Here is an 18,665-nt window from a genome sequence, read left to right as displayed (position 1 = left end):
CATCTCTAAACAATTGATGTGCAAGGCAGACTCCCTCTCTGACCATACGCCCCCAGTCGAGACGTTGCCACACCTTGCGCCCCAACCTGTCCGACTTGCATCGGATTCTAATACTAGATCTGGGGCCGAAGAGAAAATAGCTCTTCCGTTCCAGGCTTCCAAATGATCGAGCCACCACTGTATCTCTGCACAAGAGTCTTGATCCAACTGAACTACATCCGAGTAATGAAGACCCCTGCTGAGATGGCGAATCTTTAGCCTTTGAAGAGCCCTGTAATGTAACAGACCTGGAAATATGGCCTGAATGGATGAGGCCAAGAGACCTACAATTCTCGCTAGAGATCGAAGAGAAAGATGGGAGAGACTGAGGATCTGCCGTAACTCGTGTTTTATTCGAGTTACCTTCTGATGAGGTAGAGATAGAGATGTAGTTTGGGAGTCTATGAGGAACCCCAGAAATTCCACTTGATTCGAGGGAACCAGAGAAGAATTTTCCATGTTTACCAGAAAACCAAGGGACTGCAACAGATGAAGGGAAATATGCAAATGCTGCAACAGGGTATCCTTGTTCTGAGCCATTATGAGAAAATCGTCTAGATAGATGATTAATCTTATACCCTGAGCTCTTAAAGCTACCACCGGCTTCATCACCTTTGTGAAGCACCAAGGACCCGAAGCGAGTCCGAAAGGAAGAGCTTTGAACTGGAAAATCGAACCTTCCCATTGAAACTGAAGGAATTTTCTGTAAAAGGGATGGATCGGAATCGCAAAATAAGCGTCTTGAAGATCCAGGCGAACAAACCAATCGCCCTCCAACAGAATGTCTCTGAGATGGAGAATCGTTTCCATTTTGAAATGGTTGTAAACAACGTAGTTGTTGAACAATTTTAGGTTTATCACTGGCCGAATTTTTTTGTTTTTCTTTTGGACCAGAAATATGGTACTGAGAAAACCCGAGGGATGAAAGCATATTTCTTCTATCACATTTTTTAAAATCAAAGATAAAATCTCTAATTTTATCAAACAAGATTGTTCTAGAGAAAACTTTAGAGGAGGAGGTGGGGAAGATTGACTGGGAACCTGATAAAGATCTATGCAATACCCCTGGATGGTTTGAAGAACCCAAGCGTCCGTGGTAATTCGATACCGATTTGAAAGAAAATGGGCTGAACGACCTCCCACCGGAAGAAGGCCAAAATTTAAATCTCTTACCTGAGACTTGTCCTCCTCTCTGATGGTAACCTCTGTTCCTGAAACCTCTACCTCTTTGAGGATAAAATTGAAGTCTGAACTCAGGGGAATAGAAGGAGGAGCCTCGGAAACTGCCACCACAGGAGGCGAAGCAGCCGATTAAGCGGCTCCTTCCTTTACCGGCCCTGCCAAAAACCCTGGAGTTGAAGATCTTCTTCATCGAGACCTGAGCCTTATCCAGTGTTGCAAAAGTAGAAACATATCTACTGAGCTCTTTAATAAACGAGTCCCCAAAAAGAAGACCGTTAGCCTGCAGTCCTTCTTCTCTGGACGCCAAGCAGCCCAATTTAGGTTCGATTTTGAGCAAAAGACTCTTTCGTCTCTCTTGGGAAATAGCTGTGTTCGCATTTCCTAATAAACAAATTGCCCGCTGGGCCCAGTTGGACAGGGATTCAGGATCAATCTGTGAGCCTTCCAACCTGGCATCCTCGGCTAAATCAAGAATTCTGGTTAGGGGACCAACCAAATCTAAAAGTCTGTCCTGACACACAGACCACGCACGGTCAACCCCTTTCTTCGGATCTTTGCCAAACTTACAGAAAAATAAAACCATATTAGGATCTATAACAGGCGTGGAGGTGATGCTGTGCGGGAGGGAGGGACGGGGACATTATGATCGCAATTTATTTCTTGTGGTTTTGTCCAAAGAGTGTCTTAAATGACACAAAACATATTCCGCCACGTGATCAGACAGGAACCATTCGGTGGAGTTTGGGTGATGTATCAAAGTGGGATCAAACATTGGTTCCCCCAAAGCATCAAGAACAGTAAAATCATTAACGTGAGAAGAACTTGAATCAAAAGGAGAAATTTTCTGCCTTTTCTCCAAAGGCCCTTGCCAGAGATCGTCAGAACCCTGAATATCATCACACTCCCCATCATCATAATCCATGTCATCATCAGTATCCCTCAACTGAGTTATATTAAGAGGAGAGGGACCCTTTTCCAACGTATTAAACTCCTTACGGGGGGGAGGACCAGCAATCTGGGGAGAGTCATCAGCGCTCGATTTCGCTTGAACATTAGAAAAAGTGCACTTTTTACCTTTGACAGGTTCAGAAACATTGGAATTCTGAGAGGAAAATTTTTTAAAAGATAATTCCAATTTTTTAGACATTTGTAACATAGAAGTTGATACAGCCTGTTGAACCGTATTTTGAATAAAAGAATTCAAATCAGCACGCAAATTGTCCATATCAACCTCACTGGTACTATCATCTACTTTTTTAGACATTATTAAATAAGAAAATAAATTAGGATACCAGACAGGAAGCTCACAAATTGAAAAGAATGAAAAAAGAATGAAAAGTATGCCCAAAAAATAAATCAGCGAACAAAGGGTTAAATATTCTATGGGCGTGAGGTAAAATGGGGGTAAGAGGAGGAAGACCCTCCCCAACCACCAAAAAAAGGACATAAGAGGCGTGGCAGTCCTTCAATATCCCCGAGCTGGTACAGAAGAGATAAGCCTCTTCAGACGCGCTCTGCTCAGCGATCGGCTGAAGAGCCACGGACTCTCCGATGAAAGGAGAAGTTTCCGAGGAGACGCGACCCAAACAGGAAACCGAGCTCTTCCGAGGTAAGCGCTGAAATGAAACGCTTACCTCAGGAGAGTGAGGCGGGAGAGCCGAACGTTCTGAAGAACGTTCGGCTCAGCCCGCGAAGCGAGCGCTTGATTAAACCGGCAATTAAATAAACACGATGTTTTCAAGAAAGAAAAGAAACCTATTTAAACCACGAACCTAAGAAAATACAAGTAATGATAAAACCAATATTAAAATACTAGTATTATAAACGACACGCAACGACAGAAATATATAAGATGAGGTAATAGAACTTATCTTGACTGCGAGCAGCAAGAAAAGAGGACTTGTTCGCAGTTAAGATAATTATTGTGATTGAGCGTTTTCTATTGGTTATTGTTTGTGACTTCATCAATTACATCTTTTCTCCATGTTTCATGGGATATGTAGTTCTGTTTTTTTGGTTATCTTGGCTGCTGTTCAAATAAAGCAAGAAAAGGAAGCATAATACGAGCCTCCGTTCTTGTAATAAAATTGACCATACAGAAGGTTTTCTTTAAGTGTCCTGGGGTGGCCGCTTGAAAAATGTAGCAGCGTGTTACGATCTTTAGGTTTTTGTATAAACTAACCTCTAGTCTACCATTTCTACTTACAATCCACAAATCAAGAAAATTGATTTTCGTTTTATCTTTGCTCATGGTGAATCGAAAGTCAGCTGTGCGTTGGTTAAGCCAGTTAAAGAACATGTTCAATGTTTCTTCTGTACCTTCCCAAATCATTAGGATATCATCTATGTATCTACACCAGTTAATAACGTGATGGTTAAATGGATTCGACTGGGGATAGATCCATCCCTGCTCAAAGTGATCCATCACCAAATTAGCAATTTCTGGGGCAAAGCTACACCCCATTGCTACTCCTTTAACTTGTCGGTATAGTTTGTCATTAAACTTAAAGAAGTTATTTTTAAGACATAGCGTGGCTAAACCAACTAAGAAATCTGTTGGAGGATTCGAGGGGTCTATATTATTATCCAGAGTTTGTTTGATGATCTCTAGCGCCTCGCCTTGCGGAATGTTTGTATATAGAGATTCAATGTCAAAGGACACTAGAAACTGTCTATCTTGATCGTATGGTAAGTTCTCTAGCTTATTGATGATGTCCATTGAGTCTCGCACATACCCTGGTATCTTAACTACAAATGGTTTTAAAAAACCATCTACAAATTGGGCAAGAGATTCTAAAATCGAACCGCAAGCTGAAACAATCGGTCTCCCTGGTGGGTTCTCTTTATTTTTATGAATCTTAAGTAAAATGTATAAGCATGGGGTACGTCCATCATTTTAATTCAGGAACTCATATTCTTTTTTGCTGATCCATCCATGCTCTCTTGCTGCATGTGTCAGCATCTCGATTTGGCTCCTCACTTGCTTTGATGTATTAGTTTCAATTTTGCGATAATGCAATTGATTACTTAACTGTCTCATCACTTCTTTATCGTACTGTTCAGCTGCCCAAACCACAATTCCGCCTCCTTTATCGGCTGGCTTAATTATGATCTCTTTATTAGCAGCTAGTTTGGTAATGGCTTCTTTCTCTATTTTAGAACAGTTTTCCTCAAAATAAATCTTTTTAGCATTAAGTGCGTCTAATTCTTTCAATACGAGGTCTTCAAAAACTTTAACTTCATCAGGCATCTCATTTCTATCAGGTAGAAAGGTGGACTTAGGTCTAAAACCAGTATCTGGGATCTCTTCTTGCGTGATTGTGGAGTTAAAGAAAACTCTTAATCTCACTTTGCGGAGAAATCTCAGCACTTCTATTTTGCTCTCTATAGGATTTTGATTACAAACTGGTACAAAAGAAAGTCCCTTGCTGAGGACCTGTTTTTCTATTTGTGTGAGGGGATATGAAGACAGGTTATAAATAGGGATGGAATCTTCTGAACCCATTATTGTCTCCTGAAGCCCTCCTTCTGGTCCGAAAAAAGTTTTGGTCTTGAAATTTGCCTCTGGAGCAATAAAGTAAGAGAAGTAACACAAGCTGTATATATATGCCACATATTGGTAGGCGCCCATGCAGCACTATCACGTTGTTATTATTATTATTATTTTTTGGTCAGCTAGGTCTTGATCAGCTCACAAACGGGGCTTGTTGTAAAGACCCATAGTACCAAAATTATAAAAGGTAATGACAACTCTCATATTGTAAGATACGGCACCAGGTGGGAGCATTGCATGCCCTTGAATCACAAGCGGGATAGTCCTCCTGATAGACTGGTAGCACTGTTCCTTTAAATTCCATTTAAATTCCATGTAAATTTCATAGTGTGTAGTTTTTTAATCGAATAGTTTTTAATATTAAATAGTTCACGATCCCCCTCTCTTTTTTCACAAATTGGTGTCAGTGACATGTTTGAGTGCATGATGGGGGCCACACAGTCTTGGTGACATTGACTGGCTTTTTGATATTCTAGCGACCGTTTAAAAAAAAAAAAAAAACATTTTTTGTCTATTGATTTTTTGCAGAGGTGGCACTGCCCTTCCCGTGTCCTGATGAGGCCATGAGTTGATAGGCCGAAACGCGTCGACCCAGTTTTTACGAGACTGAGGGTCTATAAATTAATGTATAGAGAATAGAGATATGCACCATACAATACCGTTTGAAAGCAATAGACAGGTATTTGACAGCTGGGTGTACGATAAGCCCTCAGCCATTGTGTTTCAGTGGATCACAATTTGATTTTCCTGATAGTGACCACAAAATAAAGAGTAAACGAAGGGCATAACCCTTCCCAGTGACACCGCCACAATTCAATGAGCAATTGTTGTTTTCTATTATGTTTGTAATGTAATGTGTATATATTCTTTCTAGAATGTCTGTAATGTGATGTACATTTTTGTGTCAATTTGTTTTCGTCGAAATTAATGAAATGTTTATCGAGTAATCACTGCTTACCTTTGTTATCAAAATGATTGAAATAAACATGGGAAAGAAATAGGCCCTTAAAAAATTAGGATTCGCCACTGATTTTTTTAAATTAATGATTGAATTGATCCCTTCCTGCTACTCTTTGTGTTTTAATATTGTTTGGCCCTAGGCAGGTTAGGATTATAGGGTACCCTCTTTTCTCTCACCTAGAGAATAACATAGGCATCAAAAACAAAGTGATGTATGAAATTTGTGAATTAATCTCAGCAACTGCCAGTGGCTGAGATTAATTCTAGCATTCCAACCATCGTTTTGTTTGTGGCAGCCTAAGTGGGACAAGTATGCCCATACATGGGTCCCTTGCACACAGCCACAGGAACCAAGCTAACCCTGGCTGATGGCCCCCCAATAAGGGCGAAACCAGTCCTGGCTTGCTTGTATTGAGTTCAAACTGAGGTGACCTGGTGTGCAAAATAACGATGGTCTTGGAGGCAGCCCAGAATAATTAGCAGTGGCTGAGATTAATTCAAGCATTCCATCCATCACTTTTTTGTATACCTAAAGAATACATGGCAGCAGGCAGAAAGGACACTTCAAGAAAGAGAATGGAAGAGAGATGGAGAAAGAGCAAGCAATCAGAGAGGGAGAAGAGGGGGTATAGGATGGATGGATGGAAAAAGAGTAAAGCGAAGAAGCCTGCCTTGATTGAGCTTTTGTACACGGGCTGCTGTGAATAATTGTTATTCAGGTGTAAACTGCTACAGAAATTTAGAAAACTAGAAGACATCTTGGTCATGGCTGGAGTTGGTGCACAGGCTGACCGACGTTCAAGCATAAATAATGACTCATTTGAGGCATGGCAAGTTGCACATGTTGATCGTCCCGGACAGAAATTCCCACTTGGTGGATCGAACGTTCTCAAAGGATTCACAAAGTTGCCTTTTGGATTACAGTTAGAACCAGAAAACATCAATATTGCATCTAACTCACATACACCACTTCTCTGCAAAACTGCTGCTTATGCTCCTCACTGTCTCGTGATGTTCAGCACAGTGATCTTGTCATATACTTGTTGGAGAACTCTCAACCACTGGGTGCTTGCTATTTTTTCCTCAGGGACCAGGCTTGGTTTGCTGCAGACTTCCACCTGCAGCGAAGCATGCATGATTAAAAAACAAGAATGCTCTGCTCCTCCACATATGATACAAACACAGACCAGTGAACATTTGGATGACTATTAACATACACAGAAAGACTTTATTAATGCACTGAACACAGCCAAATGTATGTTATTTATTTAATACAATATATATAAGTTCTTAAAAATGGTAATATTATTTTTAGGGCTCAGACATGGGTAGTGCAAAGACATTTTAAGGCGTTTGTAAGGCTCAGGGAAGGTAGTTTATAGCGCTAATAAGACATTTTTAGGGAATGGTGTTTTTTTGTTTAGGAGTAGTACATTCTTTTTAGGATTAAGGAATGGGTAATTTAAAATATGAAAAATAATTAACAGTAATATGGTTCATAATTTAATTCATTTTAATGAGTTTTTTTTTATTTCCCTGAGATGAATGTGTGTGTATTTATATTGTGTGTGTGTGTGCATAAATGGGATAAAAAATTAGGTACTGCCAATGTACTGACCATGATGTAATGACTCCTGGTGGAAAAACCTGCAAAGTAACAACTTATGTTCATTGTTTTAACAGTTACCCACAGGTTTTGATAAATAAATCAAAACAAAGCAGCATTTGTGGCTGGGGGATTCATTGGCAACACTATTTTACGCAAAATGCCTTCCCAGAATGATGCAGGGAACTTCATCTCCTGTACTAGTTTTCAAATGTCACAATGTTTTCTAATCGTACCTGCAAATGTATGGGAATTGACAAGTCTACTCTTGCTCTTAGAAACCAGCTACCCTTCCAATTACATATATACATTCCTTTGATCCCATACAGTGCTCTGCTTCCTTTTGGTTTGTTGTGAACTTTACAGATACTACACACATACAATTGACTGGATGATTCAGGTTTATACCTATTATTTGAGTGTATGAAAACCAAATTCCTATTTTCAGATGAACTTCAGAGCTTTTGTTCCAATTTTATTAGCCCAAGATTTAGATTGTTGTTAGCGGTAGAGCACTGAGATTTGAATACTCTGTATCTAAAGTTTGTATCAAACAGGTTATTGATTCGAACTGTTTTCCTTTTCAGGTGATCAAAAAATACATTGAAATTAAACATTATGAGTGCACTTTGGATTATTAGACATTTCGTTCTTTCTTGTAATTATCACCATCATCCACAAGCTGTTTTTTTTAAAAGGTGTATTCAGATAGCTAAAGGTGGTCTTCTTGGAAAGAAACAAGGAATATTTGCATCTGCCCTGCTGCTTGAAACGTATCTAAAGAGATATTTGCAGCATGATTCAGAAGCACTGTGGAAAAATAAAGCACTGCAAAAATACTTGGAGGACATCAGCAGAGAGCACACACGCATTGGCCATATGCTGCATCAAACAACTTTGGAGGAGAGTCATCGAGCAGCAATTGGTTTAAGATATGCCGAGCTGTCTCCACTTGTTGCAGTGTTTAAAGAAATCCAAGTAGCAGAGCGAGAGGCTCTGGAGCTTAAATCCATGTGTTCCAGTAAGTTACTAAAAAGCTTATATCCAATATGTGATACAGCTTGTTTGCCAACAGTGGAAAGGGTGCAAAGGACCCGTATTGCAGTTTGAAGACCATCCTTTTCAGCCAGTGGTGGGTCCATTAAGCATTTAAATGGGGCAGGTGTCTTCAAATGTACTGATTGGTGACATAATTAGTAAGAACCCTAGCTATTCATCGTTCCTATAAAGATCTATGCATTTTCTGGTATCCTTTGTTTTGATCAAGAAAATATTTGTTTAAATTGTTTTTTAAATCATTTACATCTCTTTGGTAAAACAACTCATGTTGTGAGAAAGGACAGAAAAATACTATAGAACGGTAATGAAACAATTTAGTTTCCAATTTCTCGAAATTTTATATTCAGGCTAAGCTACTGACTATGCTTAGACATAAAATTCGTACATGGTCCCCTACTCTTATAGATTGTTACTGATTTTGTTCTAAGAGAATTCCATATATAGATAATACTATTTGGCAAGTTATGAATGACCACTGTTGATAGAAACGATTGTTGTATTCGTTCCAAATGTAATACAATCCAACTATCTCTTCATCAGCTGAGATTCAATTCTTTCTATTTAAAGACGCACACACTCTCCCCACTAACATTTTAATGTAGCACCAGTGAAAACACAGTCAACTGAAAGTAATTTTAAATCACGTAACTCCAGCAATTACGCTATCCAGTCATCTTCATTATAGTGACCCTTAGTGCACCATTAACTATCAATCTTTTGAAGACATCATGCTGTATCATATAGGTTACAGCCACGTTCTCAACATCCTCTACAAGGGAGACTATCCTTTCCTCAGACAGACTCAAATTCATGATTGATTTGCTCAGTGATGTTGCCTACTGTGATCCTAGTTCTTATAGCCATGACGTGTTTCTGACTCTTGCTTCCATATGGCAATTCTTGTGCAGACACTTTTCTGTTTTTTTCTGGATTTACAGGACCCACAATGGGTAGAGAAGCCATCCCCGTTACTTCTGTGATATCTAAGCAATGTTTTCTAAAACCTATTGACCTTTATAGGTTGAGAAATACATTTGATACTTCCCCTTCCAAAACTTAAAAAACAAGAAAACATTAAGCATATCTCAAATGAAAGGCTTACCTGCTTGTGTGTGAGCCAGACAGCATTTCATTTCTGTTTCCTCAAACTCCTTCTGTTGTGACTTATGCTTGTCAACAGACCACTCACTATTCTGTAGTCAGGCCAACCAACTTCCTTCCATAGAGCACAGGCTCACCTCTGGCCCTGAAGAAACCACGCCTGAAAAATAAATCATAACTGTTGTCACACTTGAGGGCTGATCAAGATCTGCCATCAGGCCCCTACTCACCTTCTATGAGAACTACCGGCAGGCATAGGTGCCTATGTCTGTTTCACCAACCCATGCTGTCTGAGCCCCTGACCCATGAGGAGACCTGCTGCAGCGCAACACAAGTAAGTCATCACATGTTTCGATGTGGCTTGCAGTAGCAGACTATGAAATAGGCAGCGTGAAGAGGAAGATGGATGGATAGGAATCCAGACTGATTAAATCAGAAGCACAAAGCACGCCATAACAGTGAATGTAAGGGTTCTGAAGAAGTGCAATAACTCAAGATTGCAATAACGTTATCTTATTAGTGTGACTAGACGTGCGGGGTTGTTAGAGGAAAGTCAGAGTCATAGCCAAGTGCAAGCCATAACCTCAAAGTGCAAAGAAATTGCAAATTATCTCACTTGAGCTGAATTAGATAAGGGAAAAATATATACGTTTTAATATGTATACTAGGGCACATTTTATGAAACAGATTGCATGAACTATTGTTTGAACAGACCAAAACCACCTACTCTAAATACATGAGTAAATCTCTAAGGGTGCTTACTACACAAGATAGGATCAAACATATGGAGGAGTGGTTTCCTCGTAGGTAAATCTGATAATTTCAATTTATGGCTAGCAATTGACGGCTCTTCATACCACACTTAATAATCAAAATGTGAGGATATTTAACTTGCAGTATTAATATAGGTGCACATCATGTGGTTGACATTTTACAATCTATGAATGGCAAAATAATATAGGTTATAAAGAATGCTCAATAAAATACCCAGATGAGGCTGTAAAATAAGTATACACAGACCCACTAGCAAACCCACTAGCAAACAATACATTTAGACTTAACTGTGAATACCTGGACTTCTGAAAAATAAACTATAACTTTTTCAGCCATCCATTTGAGTCTTGATGATCAAAACTGAGAGATACACAAAGAAAACCTTTATCTGAGCTTCCCATTGTTTGCTACCACACTGTATTTAACACACCTTTCTCTGGAGCTAACACACTCATTTAGAAGTAGAATAAATAAGAAAGTGAATGGAATTGTGTAATTAAAAAAAACTAAAATAGAAAACAGGATATACTGAATTCCGTATGAAGAAAAAAAATATTCCTCTGATTACTTATGTCTTCTGATGTACTTTTGATTTATTTCCTACACCTTATGTTTTAGGAGGCTCAAGTGAAACTTCATAGACTTTGGAAAGCTGGCTGGTGTTGCTAGTGGAGTAAAAATCTGTCTGATTTTTATTCCATATTTTTTTAAGTAAATTTTCTTCATGGTAGTATTTGTTTTTTTAGAAATGGGTCAAGAGGGAACCACAATCTGGGGAAATCATTATAATCCAGTAGGATGTCAAAGAACTGTAAAATACCCTCATACAATAAGAATACTGCTGTTTCCCTATGTAACCCTTTGTGTCTACCTTTTCTAAAATAGATCTCGACAACATAAATGAGAGGCAGCTGTTAGACCTTGCTGCGGATGAATTGCAGTCTATCAATGACATGATTGAAATTTTGTATGGAAAGGTAAGTTGGAAGCATTGGTTTGTTGCTCTGCCACAAAGTGTTATGAAGGTATCATGAAAGACATCAAATGTGTTATTATTGTCTTTGGAAGAAAAACTCTTCACTAAAAGAGAGGTGTTCAGAGGAGTCAGGAAAATGACTTAAGAATTTTCCTTCCTGAGTGCCATAGTTGGATTAGATAGAGATATGTATAGTATTTAGGAGCCCGGGCAAGCCGGGAAAGGTCAGAGTGGGTTCCAAGACCGGTCTAGGAACACAAGGCCTAATTGCTGGTCACATGAAAGGCAAACACACACCCCAGGAAGCTAAATAAGTTAAGTGGGCTAACAGTAAGAAGGAAATACAGATTAAAACGTTTTTCCTATTGTAATTGTTCTCATTTGTTTTAATTTCATTTCGATTTTGCAAAGAAGATTAAAATACCTTCAAAGCAGAGTGAGCTATAAGGATATTATTGGTGGCACTAAAGAGCCAGCAGCAGATATGGTCGCAATTTAGTGCTGCTCAGGCTGTGTGGCATAAACTCCAACAGTTTAATGCGCTTTTTGGGGGTAACAGTTTTAAGCAATCCTGCACATAGGATTAATACACCAGTGCAGCACCTAGAACAAACTCCAAATCAAAGGTGTGTTGGTGCGAACAGCAGCGCAGGAGACTAAGAAACCAACACAGCTACAAGATTCAGCTATCTGAAATGGCGAAGGAGCATCTGAGTCGGTGGACAGGGAGCTGCTGTGGCTGTCGGGCGGAGCTGAAGATGGACGAGTGGTGGCGGCGGGCCATTCTGCGGAATCTGAGTAGTGTGTGATGTGAACCGGGAGCTACGCTGCAGATATGTTAAGGAGAGGAGGAGAGTATTGAAGACCAAGCCAGTCTATAAATCACGGACAGCCACCTCTAATTTAAGTGACACTGCACCCTCATTATCACAGGGTCCCCCTCTATGCACCCTTATCAGAGAGGAGTGCTCCAATACATTAGAAGAACATGCGCTATGGCTGTAAATAGCACTACCTTAAAATAGGCAACTTGCCCTTAGGATCAAAAGGCCTTGGTCTGCCTGTGCACCTCCAGTTGGGTTATCAAGGAGCAAGGCTGGGCCCATATTGGCGAGAGCCTCAGCAGTGTAGTCACTACTCATCCACAGCCTATCTGGCATGTGTAGTTCACTGAGCCCTATTGGCCATTTCACTGAGTTCACTCGTAAATGATAATACTGGTGGATTGCGAAGAGTAAGCCACCAAATTGGGGGTTAATTCGAGCCTTCTACAATGTTGTGACCGCAGATATATCCACCCAAAAGAAAATCATGCTTGGAATCCGCAGCATGGGTAAAACCGATAACAAACAACCGAGACTGACTTTTGACGCAAGGCGCACAGCTAAAACATCCAAGCAGGGGCAACTTGAAAACAGCATGGGCACACCTTTAGATGAGCCTCAAGATGCAGCTGCAGACCTGAAAGTCCTGTTACAAGCTATGCATCCAAGCCTACCCTCAATAAACACTAAAATGGACACACTAGCCACCAGAATTGCCCTTATGGCGGCCAGAAGGGACAAACAAAATCAATGTGTCTCGGCAACAGAGCAACCCATCTCAGATGTAGAAAACAATATGCATGAGAAGGCAAACAAAATGGAAGACAGTGAGAAAATGCTGTCAGTTATTAAAGCAAAGAATGAAGATTTAGATGCATGATTCTGGAGAAACAACCTAAGTATAGTGGGAATACCACTATATGGAATATGTACAAACTTGAAAACTACGTGAATAATCCGCTACAATCAATATTTGGAGCTGAACACTTCTCTCAACTGTTTTCAGTAGAGCAGGCCTATTGCACACTGACTGCATGCCCCCCTCTTGGAGTCCCTTCCTGGCCAATGAAATCCTACCTAATGAACTTCTTAGACAGAGACACAGTCCTCTGGCTTGCAAGAGACTAAAGAAATATCAATCATAGAGGATGCGCCATAAAATTATTTCTGCACTGCTGAGACAATAATTCTTGGTGGTCAAGAAAAAATGACAACAAGCAAGCATAGAGTACGCAATGCTCTACCCTGCAAGGTTAACATTCACAGAAAATGGCAAACTACAAATATTTCAGAACCTGCAAACGGCTGCCACATTTCTGAGGCGAGATGTAAACTAAAGAAAGCATCACAAGCATGGCTCCTCTGCAGAGGTGGGCCGGGCCCAGCACAGCGACTCAGAATAAAATGGTCACCCCTCGACTGAAGGACCACTAAGGAGCCGATGATATGCTATCCATAATAGCACCTCCCATGCACAAATGTTTCAGATAATACTATAAAGGCATCCTGTACATCATAACAGTAATAATACAATGGTTAACACAATGAAGAAATATGAATACTGAACTCCCAGGGAGATACCTGGGTTGTGCAACTACTCCTTACAACATATTGCTTACCCATGCACTGCTATGTCCTCATCACATCTGCCATGGCAGAGGGGTCCCAAGGCCTGATTAGTCTCATCACCGGTTAACACCAACTGATCATCTAGACGCCAATGAACCGATACTGTTCCATGTTATGTTTTTTTTGTTTATTTCCTTTGGTTTTATGGTGTTGTTGTGACAGTATGTTAATGATTGGACAGGAGAATGTTGTTAGCATGATAGGGATGCTGATGTAGAAGGGAGAATGGTTGTTGAAAAGGTAAACGCATTGATGCAACAATCAATGTTCCTTCTAATTTTTACCTCTTGTGTGCGGGGTTGCAAATTCTCTGTGTGCTGCAACAAAGACTATGTGCTCCAAGCAACTGATCATGTTTGAGAGTGCTGCACTCAGCAATATAATTCTGTTGCAATTACCACTCCAAAGCTTTATTTACGAGTGCGAAAACAGGTGCATTACACACATATAACTCAAATAGGGTCTTTGGACAGCTTGCAAAGTAGATACAAACCCTTGTGCCATGAATTGCTTACTCCTGTAGCACCTACACCCTAGGTTTAGAAAAGGACAGGACACAGAAAGTTGTGCCATTATAAGATTTTACTGACCAACAAGGTTGAAGCAAGCAGTCAGAAGAAGGAAGCAGCTATTATTGAACTCAAACCAAGATCCACGCTGGACCCAGTGAAATATGCCGACATTTCTCCCAGTGTGATTTGCTGACACTGGGGCACATTGAGCAGCTCACACTGGTTGTCTGCTTTCCATTTTGAACAGGAATATGCAGATGGTGAAGAGGCTTTCTTCTTTACAGTTTAGGTTGACCCAAAACAGACCTCATTTAAAGGGTCATCAGCCCTACTTTTATTGAAGAATGAGCCTGACTGGGACTTACCTGGGGCCTAATACCTATATGCCAAAGCAATCGAGGGGAAACAAAGGCACACAGCGTATCACTTTACAAGTCAAGTACTTAGGATAAACATTTGAGGCAGGTTTTGACTTTGTTTACCGCTTGTATATAAGCTATGTGCATGTACTATAAGAAGGTAGGCATATGTTGAGACTGCGTAGCTGGAAGAAACCAGAAGTCTGGATTTATAATGTAACAGTGCTGGGTCTGTGTCTTTATTTATAAGACTTTATTACTATGCAATTGAATCCTTTTTAGCCGCCTTATAAGACAGATTGAGAAAGTAAACAATAAGGTTCTAAACCCATGCATTGCAGTATGCAAGCGGCTTGTTGATCTGGTTTATAGCTCACTGTGCTATACGAGAAGGGTTAAAATTTACAAACTGCAAGTCCTAAAGGATAGGTCTCAAAAGCAAAAACCTGCTTACCTAGCTACAAAAAAATACAATTTGTGATTTGCTTGTCACACAATGTGCCCTACGTGAGATGTATTAGCCCTCTGTACAGTATTATCTGTCAAAATTGTAACTAGTCAAAACACAGATCCCACCAGTAAGTGCATTAACCATCCGTTATCCTACCATTTCTATTATCCCATGATATTTCCTGGGCACACAGAGATCTCTTCAGAAAGTGTATTAAACCCATAAAATATTTTTAAATGCAGCCTTTGTGAACACCCTGTGTGATCAGTTAAGCCAGGGCATATTTACTGTTGTATTTGTCCTTGTTGGCAGTTTCTTTGCTGTGGTCTTAAAAAAGTAACAGTATTAGTTGACAGCCAGACTGATTTTTATAACTCTGTTCTTCATAACTGCACCCACTTTCAGTTGTCACTCCTTGACCACCAATTTATGGGTTCCCACAACAATGAGGTCTTTCTAGTGGGTTTATGGGGAAGTGGCAAAATAGTGCATGTCGTTCTAATAGCACCAACAGGATAAAAGCCCAACAGAGCCATTAATTTCCCTAACTCTCCCAGTTCTAACAGCACTATACGTAAACGGTATGACTTGAAAAAGGTTGTGTGCACTCTTATTTGTACGAGATGATCCATAAAAATATTTGGTATGTAAAACATTCAACAAACATCACGCTAGACTATGATAAGGTTGCATTCAATATTCAAGAAAGTGCATTTTTTTAACATGCGTAAGTGTTTCCCATTAATACATATGATCGTTGTGACGGAGTACCCCCTCTGCCGAAATCTAAATCCTGCCCAAGTGTTTAGAGATGAAATAAGATCCCATATGGTGGAATTCTTTGAGTAAAATGCGGGCTTGGTGGGCAGTGTGGGAACTCTCTGAAAGGTATTCAAAGTCACAATCAGGGGAGTGTGTATTAGCAAGCAGGCAGGTATCCTGCAAATGCTGCATGCACATCTACAGAATATCGAACACAAGATACAGGGCATGGAGCGGAAATACGTACCCCACTAACACCCTAAAATAGTAGAAGAAATAAGAGAACATATGGCGGAATATAATGAAGCAGCAGACCAGGATATCAAAACATGGCTCGGCACTCACCAGCAAGGGTTTACAGATTGGATGGCAGGCCAGGAATGGACATAGCCAGTAGATTAAAAACATCCTGTGCAAACGCTAACAGTCTTAAAATAACACCTACAAATGCCATAGATACTGCAAGCATACCAGCAAGTTTCACTGGATTTTATGCCCATTTATATGTTATTCACTACTTCTGCAGTAGAATATCTAGAGAGAATCGCGCTGGCCTGGTTGAGCAGTGGCCATCAATAATCTGTGGCACACCTTCGGTCAGTAGAGGAAATTCAAAACGTAATAATAAAGCTCCCGAACAACAAGCCTCCAGGCCTCGATGGCCTACCGAGCCAGTTTTCTAAGGAGTTTGCATCTCTCCTGGGGGAACCACCCACAAGCAGCATTTGAAGAAGCATAAGAAAAGCATATTCTGCCCGATCGCTCAGAGAAGCAAAACTAATCACACTCCCCAAACTGAACAATTCTGCTGATCAATGTGAGTCATGTGGCACCCTGTCTCTCATAAACACTACCACAAAAATACAAAATATTAGTGAACAGAATGATGCCGCTCCTCCCAAAAATCTAGTGTTGCCTGACCAACCTGGGATTGTGTCAGTTCGCTCCTCCACACACAGTCTATGCACTGTATTTGCACTCCTCGGTCAGCACAACCCTGAAGTGGACACCACAGCAGTATTGCTATATGTCACCAAGGCGTTTGAAAATGAGAATGTATTTTTACTATTTTGGAGAGAATGGGAATGCCCCCTACTTTCTTAGAATAGATTAGACTACTGTAAACGTATTCATCGACCAATTTAAGTGTGAGCAGGCGCACATCTACACCCATCATTAAACAAAGAGGCTCTAAGCAGGGCTATCCCCTAGTCTCCAGCTCTGTGCACGCTAACTTTTGAGCCATTAGCCTGAGTAATACGCCAGAAATACTCTGCCCCTGCTTTAACTTTCACAGATTGCAGCTAGTTGTATCCATATAGGCAAATGACATGGTTTTATATGTCAATAATCTGGGCAGTAATCCTAGGCCGATAATGTGAGAATACGTTCAATTTGGAGGCTATTTCACAATGCTTATAGCCTGGGGACAAATCCCTCAGATTTCCATTAACCCCGGCAACCAAGTCATGGGAGATGGAGTTCCCCTAAAGGTGGAGCGAGAACTCCATGAAGTATCTGAGAATCTGGATCAACAAGGACTGACGGATAGTCTTGAAAGAAAACTATGGGGTAGCCCTGACTAAGCTTGAAGATCAAGTACAAATAAGGTCAAAATTGCCAGTCTATGGCAGACAGAATAGCCATTATGAGAATGATAATATTGCCCAAATTCATGTACCTGCACCAACTTTTCCCATCATTTGAAGGCATTATTTATTTTTAAGACACTAAGAACCATGCTCCTCACAGTCGAATGGGCAGACAAAAAGCCCAGAGCGACATAGGAGATTCTAACCTTACATTATGTGCAATGGAGATTTGGTGCCCTTCTTCTAGAGTTATACTATCTATGTTACGAAGCGCGGTTCTCCCAGTACTGCTATCACCCCTCTGTGTATCTACCACACAGAGCAATGAAGAGAAACACTATAGCCCTGACACCATCAACAAAATTGAAAGTCACCAAGAAAGTATTCCACTCGGTTCATTACACAATAGCTGCTTGGCAACATGTGCTAAGATGGAGCTACTGTATTCGCCAGAGCTCCTGCGGCCATATCACCCATTGCTATCTATGACAGAAAATAACAAGCATTGGCAAAGTCAATAGGCCTCGACGATGCAAGAGCTATTGCCTTTATCAATGTTAATGTCTTTTAGCCAAGAGCACCCAAATTAAGTACGTTTTTGGTATGGGACAGAAGCGACTTTCTTCCATATAAAACCTGTGTGTACCAAAAAAAGTATGCCAGAAGGTGTAAAAAGTACCATAGTTGGGGCATTGCAGCAGTAAGCATAGGAGGGCATAGTTCTGTGTGAGCCACATCGAAGGTCCGGACTTTCAGCGCAGGAATGCTTGGCAGACCGTGTTAGTCTGGAAAACACACCTTGCCTCTACCTTTGTGTCCCGTTATGTGTGTGTACTTATGCTCTCATGGTAAGGGATATAGGGCCAGATGTATCAAGATTCCAGTTAGCGATTTCCAAATTGCGAATTTTAAGAAATCGCAATTTTAGAAATGCAAAACACGATGTATTAAATTTGAAAATCGCTAATAGCGATTTCTTAAAATTCGCAAACGCCATTTGCGAGATGCAAATACTGAATCTCAAAAAAATTTGCGATTCGGTAACTGAAATTCGCAAATAGCGAAAACAGCAAACCGGAGCAGCCTGATGACATCACAAGCAGGAAGTGAGTCAGCTCATGCTGTTTCCAGGAGCCACACCCTTAGGAGCAGTGAGAGAGACAGCCCAGCAGCAGGGAGTCAGCATTGTGAGTAAGCCAGGATCAAACTGCAACATTGCCAATGCTGGCAATGGGAAGGAGAAGGGAGACAGGAAGAGGAAGCTGAAATTCAGTGAGAAAGAATTG

General features: G+C 40.6%; 1 protein-coding gene across 5 annotated transcripts in view; it reads left to right on the top strand.

The window, feature by feature from the left end:
* MTRF1 (mitochondrial translation release factor 1) overlaps nucleotides 1–18,665 on the top strand; it is a 119,499-nt gene that overhangs the window by 17,410 nt on the left and 83,424 nt on the right. For 3 of the 5 annotated variants that reach the window (XM_069205340.1, XM_069205342.1, XM_069205339.1), the window contains exons 2-3: nucleotides 7,928–8,361; nucleotides 11,160–11,251. In XM_069205340.1, the coding sequence (XP_069061441.1) occupies nucleotides 7,959–8,361; nucleotides 11,160–11,251 (495 nt within the window). In that variant the 5' untranslated portion in view covers nucleotides 7,928–7,958. The remainder of the gene's footprint in view (nucleotides 1–7,927; nucleotides 8,362–11,159; nucleotides 11,252–18,665) is intronic. The other 2 variants (XM_069205344.1, XM_069205343.1) reach the window with 1 other exon arrangement.

This window comes from Pleurodeles waltl, chromosome 8 (genome assembly GCF_031143425.1).
Source record: "Pleurodeles waltl isolate 20211129_DDA chromosome 8, aPleWal1.hap1.20221129, whole genome shotgun sequence".
Taxonomy (NCBI): domain Eukaryota; kingdom Metazoa; phylum Chordata; class Amphibia; order Caudata; family Salamandridae; genus Pleurodeles; species Pleurodeles waltl.
This window is presented reverse-complemented; position numbering and strand designations above follow the sequence as displayed.